This window comes from Antennarius striatus, chromosome 13 (genome assembly GCF_040054535.1).
Source record: "Antennarius striatus isolate MH-2024 chromosome 13, ASM4005453v1, whole genome shotgun sequence".
In the NCBI taxonomy this organism is placed as follows: domain Eukaryota; kingdom Metazoa; phylum Chordata; class Actinopteri; order Lophiiformes; family Antennariidae; genus Antennarius; species Antennarius striatus.
This window is the reverse complement of record NC_090788.1, coordinates 21,876,794-21,883,819: the sequence shown is the minus strand read 5'-3', so window position 1 is coordinate 21,883,819 and position 7,026 is coordinate 21,876,794. Positions and strand designations below refer to the sequence as shown.

At 44.8% G+C, this 7,026-nt stretch overlaps 1 protein-coding gene across 12 annotated transcripts in view; it reads left to right on the top strand.

Annotated features, from left to right (window-relative positions):
- Positions 1 to 939: 939 nt before the first annotated feature.
- dlg2 (discs, large homolog 2 (Drosophila)) overlaps positions 940 to 7,026 on the top strand; it is a 28,074-nt gene continuing 21,987 nt past the window's right edge. For 6 of the 12 annotated variants that reach the window (XR_011037784.1, XR_011037787.1, XR_011037783.1 and 3 more), the window contains exons 1-5: positions 940 to 1,884; positions 3,243 to 3,374; positions 4,426 to 4,577; positions 5,570 to 5,734; positions 6,447 to 6,506. Coding sequence is in view for 7 of the 12 variants with exons in the window: in XM_068330521.1 (XP_068186622.1) it covers positions 1,764 to 1,884; positions 3,243 to 3,374; positions 4,426 to 4,577; positions 5,570 to 5,734; positions 6,447 to 6,506 (630 nt within the window). In the remaining 5 variants the exon portion in view is untranslated. Of the gene's footprint in view, positions 1,885 to 3,242; positions 3,375 to 4,144; positions 4,210 to 4,425; positions 4,578 to 5,569; positions 5,735 to 6,446; positions 6,507 to 7,026 lie in introns of those variants that run through there. The other 6 variants (XM_068330526.1, XM_068330522.1, XM_068330520.1 and 3 more) reach the window with 5 other exon arrangements.

Genomic DNA, 7,026 nt, shown 5'->3' with positions numbered 1-7,026 from the left:
TGATGTTAATTTGTTTTCATTTCAGGGTTAGGGAAGGTATTTTTATGTTGATGCTGCTCGATGGCCTCATCCTGTCATCCTGCAGCAGCTGGATGGCAGGAACCCTAACCCTAACCCTAACCCTAACCCCTAACCCTAACCCTAACCCTAACCCCTAACCCCTAACCCTAACCCCTAACCCTAACCCCTAACCCTAACCCTAACCCTAACCCTAACCCTAACCCCTAACCCTAACCCCTAACCCCTAACCCTAACCCTAACCCTAACCCTAACCCTAACCCCTAACCCTAACCCTAACCCTAACCCCTAACCCTAACCCTAACCCTAACCCCTAACCCTAACCCCTAACCCCTAACCCCTAACCCCTAACCCTAACCCTAACCCTAACCCTAACCCCTAACCCTAACCCTAACCCTAACCCTAACCCTAACCCTAACCCCTAACCCCTAACCCCTAACCCCTAACCCTAACCCTAACCCTAACCCTAACCCCTAACCCTAACCCTAACCCCTAACCCTAACCCTAACCCCTAACCCCTAACCCTAACCCCTAACCCCTAACCCTAACCCTAACCCTAACCCTAACCCTAAACCCCTAACCCTAACCCTAACCCTAACCCCCAACACTAACCCTCCTTCCTGCCATCCTGCAGCAGCTGGGGTAATAGTTCCTCTAACTGCCCACCAGAGTCTGCTACTAGAACACAAATGACTAAATGACCAACGAGGAATCCTCCAACAAAATGTAGATTCAACAACATCCAAAACAAAACGTGAATTCTCTTTTGTTTGTTTGTTTGTTTGTTTGTTTGTTTGTTTGTTTGTTTGTTTGTTTGTTTTTATCTTGCTAGTTTCCGTCTGGCAAAGCAGAACAGTTTTATTTTGAAAACCGTTAACGGAAGTAGTTCCTGATGACGGGGCGCTTGTCTTCCGGTCTCAGGTGTCGGCGCTGCTATCAGCTCAGGTGCTAACGGTCCCGTTGACGTCTGCTTCTGAACAGGTGTGTGTTTGATGCGGGTTCCTGACGGGTCTCCTGTCCGGTCAGAACAATGAAAACACCCGGAAACACCTGAGAACCGTTTCCGGTCACACTCCAGCAGGTAGAGCCAGAGAACATCCTGTCGTTTGGTCTTTAGCATGAATCATGTTTGACACCTTGTCTCGGTTCACCTGCTGAAGCAAGGCAGCGGCTTCATGAAGGTGTTCCTGTTGGATCAACGAACATCCCATCGACACTAACACAGGTTTCTGAACATGTTCCTGTATTTTTTCTACTTGGACATTAATTGTGTGTCTGGGGTGGAGGAGCAAAATTTAGACCTGATGGACCCCCAGCAGAATGAATGGACCCCCCAGCAGGATGAAAGGTGTGGGCCAGCCCTGATAACACCTTATTAAACCAGAGCAGGTCTGATAGAGAACTTCACTGCCCGACTGAACCCCCACCAGGAGGCTGTTGGGAGGACCAGTCCTGATAGAACATTACCAGACCAGAGCAGGGCTGACAGAGACCTTCTCTGCTGGCTGGAACCAGCAGACTGGTACCTGTTGTTGGTCCAGCAGGAACCAGTCATGACAGGTGTGTGTGTTTGCGTCTCTCTGGCTGAATGAGGGTTGTTCTCTGAGCTGGTCCTCCATCTCCTGCAGCTGCTAATGTGGTAGAACACCCCCCTCCATTCTACCCCAGACCAGCACCCCCCACTGATGAACCCCACTGGTTCCTCCTCTCTGGGCTCTGGATGAACTGAGTCCATCAGAATCCTGATGTCAGAGGAGAAGCTGTGTTGGAACCAGAACCTGAACCAGAACCAGAACCTGAACCAGAACCTGTCAGACCTGAACCTGAACCTGAACCCTAACCCAGACATGCCGATCAGAACCAAAGGTGAGTTCTTGTCTGAGCCAATGGGAGCACGTTCACCTCAGACACACCTCCTGTGACATCATGCATTGTGACCACAGTATAGTGATCAGTTCAACACTGAAGAATCAGTCTTTATTTGTCATGCTGACACACGCTTTCACATTTGACAGCACGAAATACGTCTCTGAAGGTCCCAGTAAGCCCAGTCGATAAATAAGTTAAGAAAAACTAGAAAGTTAAAAATGTAAGATGAATAAGAAAAGAGAACAAAGAAAAGTTAACATGTAAAATATATAAGTTTAAAGTGTCTGAACAGCAAAATTTAGTCATGACGCAGCAGCTTAAGTGTGTGGTGCTCCATCTATTGCCCCTGATAGATAGATAGATAGATAGATAGATAGATAGATAGATACATACATACATACATACATACATACATACATACATACATACATACATACATACATACATACATACATACATACATACATACATACATAGATAGATAGATACTTTATTAATCCCGGAGGAAATTGCATATATCCACTGCTCAGACATTACATAACAAATAATCCTGGATAAACACCAGGAGAAAAAGAAACACTGACGTCACAGGACATACCACAAGACATACATTACACTAACAGACACATGCAGCACTAACAGGACTTATATACTAAACTATAACTAAAATATAAACAGTATAAAATTTAAAAAATATTACAGTATTAAAATATAAACAGTATAAATTTAAATTAAATTAAATCCATTCAACCCCGTGCTGACCTCGCCACCTCCCCCCCGCTCCTCCTGAGAGAAGCACCATATTGCACTGAATCCCCGTGTGTCTGTGGTGACCCTCGGGGCGTCGTGAGGGTGACTACAGAGCACCACAGGAGTTCAGCTGTCTAACAGCCTCTGGGAAGAAGCTGTTCCTCAGCCTGGTGGTCCTGGTGGTCCTGGTGGTCCTGCTCCGGAGGCTCCGTAGTCTCCTGCCTGAGGGGAGGGGTTGGAACAGACAGTGTGCTGGGTGGGTGGGGTCTGTCATGATGTGGGTGGCCCTCCTTCTACACCTACTCGTGTAGAAGCATTATGGGTATAAAGATATTACATCAATAAATCAATAACTGACTGAAAGGAACTTTAAAACATCCGACTCGTGTCGTGTCTCCATCCTTTAAGAGCAGTAACTGGAGCTGTGTGTGTGTGTGTGTGTGTGTGTGTGTGTGTGTGTGTGTGTGTGTGTGTGTGTGTGTGTGTGTGTGTGTGTGTGTGTGTGTACATATATGTAGTTTCACTGCTGGGTCGGGTCCTACCTTGTATTGTTTCTAAGCTACAGAACACGTGCTGACTACCTCTTTACATGCGTGTCTCTGCAGACGCGGCCCGGGCGTCTCTGCTGCTGGAGGATTATTGTTCTAATCTGAGGAGCCCAGAGGAGCAGCAGCTCAAAACCTCTATTCAGAAAATAGTGGAAATATTCCAGAGCAGCTTGTTTGAGGCTCTTCTTGGTGAGTCAGTTATAGCCAGTCCCCTTCAGTATAACACCATTTCATCGCTCTACTCAGTAACTGTCAGTGGAATTAATGGCGTCCCTCACACGGTGGTGGAACTGAGACTGAGTTAAATTTGTGTTATTTTTTGATTTCCTCCAATCGTTGACCGTGACTGAACTCCTTTTGTTTGCTGTGGAGTCACATTTGTCGGTGACCAAACATTATTTCTGGTCTCCACTCCGTCTGTCCTCGACCTCCTTGTGATGTCACAGAAACACGTCATCCACCCTAACCCTAACCCCTCACAGTGGATCCATCCATAATGTCTCACCATCAGTGTGCACTGATGGTGAACAGTAGAGCTGAGCAGTTCAGACACACACCAATACATATTCCTGAAATAGACGTAATCATCTTACAGTATTAGATCTTGTCTAATCTAGCCGTTGGTGGGGGGGGTCCCAGCTGAAGCTCAGCACAGCACATCGGAGTTACCCAATCAGCATCGTCCTACCCTTGTTGGCATCATAGAAGGTCTTGCTGATGTATTCAAACTTCAGCTTCATGCTTTGACTCACAGGGAAACGGCCGTTTCCTTACAATAGAGCCCCGATAGACATTAAGAAGAGGGAAATGACATAAACTTGATTATAATGTTACTGATTATTTTTTGAAAACAGATGTTTAAACAAGAACGACTTACCTTAAATGACCCGTACCTTTATTTTATTTTGTTATGTGTTGTTTTATGTCTTCTTACTGTTTCTGGTAATTCTTAGGGAATACAGTAATCCCTCCTTACTCACTGTCAATGTGTTCCAGGATGACCCGTGAAAAAAGAAATTCTGCGGTATGGTGACAAACTATTTTATTATTTACGGTAATTTAAACGTTTACGAACCGATATTTAATCTGTGTACAGAACCTAACCTCTGGCAGAGACACTTGATAACAAACTGAGAAGTTTCCAACGTTTGATGGAATTCTTTATGTATCATCCATCAGATGTTTCCTGATTGATGATACTGTTAACTGTATATAATTTATAATATCTATACCTCCACAGATATCCAGGAGTTCTATGAGGTCACTCTGCTAAACACACAGAAGAGCTGTGAGCAAAAGCTGCAGGAGGTCAGACTCATGGCAGACAAGTGGAAGAAGAATGTTGATCTGAAGGATTCAGAGCGAACACACTTCACCTGTCAGGTGGAGGAGGTGGGTTTGTGACACAGAACACACCTGGACTGGGAAGACCTATCAGCGGGAAGCGCTGTCGCCGCACAGCAAGGTGGTTCCGGGCTCGAGTCCTGCTCTGTGTGGAGTTTTCATTTTCTCTCCATGTCTGGGGGGGTTCTCTCCAGGTTCTCCATCTTTCCCCCACCTTCCTCCCAGAAACATGCGCATCAGGGTAATTGGCGTAGGAGTGTGTGTGTGTGTGTGTGTGTGTGTGTGTGTGTGTGTGTGTGTGTGTGTGTGTGTGTGTGTGTTTGCATCTCTGTGGCTTAGCAGTGCACTGGTGTCACGCCCGGAGTTTCCCCTCCTCACCCCCTGAGCCAGCTGGGATAGACTCCAGCCCCCCCGACAGTGGATGAAGTGGTTGTGACGATGAATGAATGAATGAATAAATCTGTTTTACTTGCAGGTTTTTATGATAAACTGAACTCTGAGAAACCTGAAATATGGACGTCTTTTCTGACCGAAGGTGTCAGCAGAACAAAACCAGCACCTAGATATGACATCACCAACAAGCGGGGTACACCCCTGAGGAGTCACCAGCTCATCACAAGGACACACATAGAGAAACATCCAGCTCACATTTACACCGATGCAGTTCAGCAGGTCCACTTCACCTAACCTGAGAGGTTTTGAAGGTGGGAGGAAGCTGGAGAACCCAGAGGGAACCACACACACTGAGGAGAAGTTACCACTGCACAGAAAGGCTGCAGGAACACAACAGTGTGACCCCAGACCCCACCATGATGTCTGTGATCCCTACAAGCTGTAAAAAATCACACATTTCTGGAATACTGGAAATGACAAACTGAAATATATTCTCACACTTGTGTTTTAACACAAGTCCTGGTCAGATAGACGTGCTGAATCTAGTTCCATCACACCTGATGGGTTATGAGTCAGTCCACAGAGTAGTTGTGTGTCAGTCTGTCTCTCAATGGCCAAACCTTTTCTGTTGTCTGTTGTCCATTCAGCCTCAGCAGTTCCAGTACGAAGAGAACAACTCACCACCTCCAGACCAGCAGCTCACCAGTGGTCAGACGTGTGCCCTGGAGCTGGTGCACGTGTACCAGAAGAACCTTTATGAGGTGGAGAACGTTCATGGCTACGTGTCACATTCCCACATCCCTCCTCTGAAGGTTTGCATCTGCACCGCTCTCCTTTAACTCTACACTGGTTGTAAATGAAGCTTTACACTGTCACCCCATTTGTAAAGTTTATATGCTGTATAAAATGTCAATAACTTCTTAAAATTGTTTCAGTTTTTTAAAATCACAACAATGGCATCAAATTCAAGAGTTGGGAGGAGGGGGGCAATGAAAAGCGCAATTCAAATCTCATTTCAACAATTGATATGTGTCTTTGTGCTATCTATGTTATCAGAAAGGTATGGTAAAGAGCAACATATGGAACTCAAACTATAAATGGGTGTTTTGTCTTCTGATGGTCCTCAGATAAATTAAAGATATATTGTTCTACTGAACACAAATAATTGATAGGTTATATGATTGAATTCAGACTGATTTTGAGATTGGATTTTTCTGGTGAAACAGTATAGGAACTGCTATATATATACAGTGTGTGTATATATGTGTGTGTGTGTGTGTGTGTGTGTGTGTGTGTGTGTATACACACACACACACAGTGGTACAGTGTTGTACAGTGGCAGTAGTAGAAGTACTACTACTAATACTAGTACTGCTGCCAGTAATAGAAGTTTGATTGACAAGCTGGCACAAATTGCTCTGTTATCCTCTACCTATTGTTCTTTTCAGGTGTTATTACTCAGTAAAAAGCTACAGCGAGTTTGATTTTGCACGTATGATCTTATCTTTCATTTCTTACCTGCAGCCTGCATTGGTTACCCATTTTGATCTTGCATACCCAGGTGTGACCACAGGAAACCTTATGGCAAGTTGTATCTCTTTCTTTATCACAAGGGACACGCAATCTTGTAATTTTTGTTATTACTCCTCCTGGTTTTTTTTAAAGATCCTCTTTATTGATCCTCATATCCTTCTATAAGTCTTCTGAATGTGGATTTTAAATTATTATCTAAAGTTCTGGCTTTGTGCATTGAGACTGTTGTGGCCATTGTAGTGGACCCAGATCAGACTGGCTTTGTTCAGAACAGACACTCTTTGTCTAACGTAAGGCGACTTTTTAACATTATTCTGTGTATAGTAGCCCATCCATTGGTACTCGTCATTCCTTTGGACGCGGAAAAGGCTTCTGATGGTGTGGAATGGTCATACCTGTTCTACACGATCGAAAAATTTGGCCTGGGAGATAATTTTTCATCCCCTCAAGAAGTACATTCTACTCTTCCCCCTTTTTGTACACACAGTCCATACTGAATGACCAGTCCAGTTTGCAGTGTAACTGCAGTCCCTGGTACTTGTATTTTCCTAAGACCTCCCTGCCCTTGGTG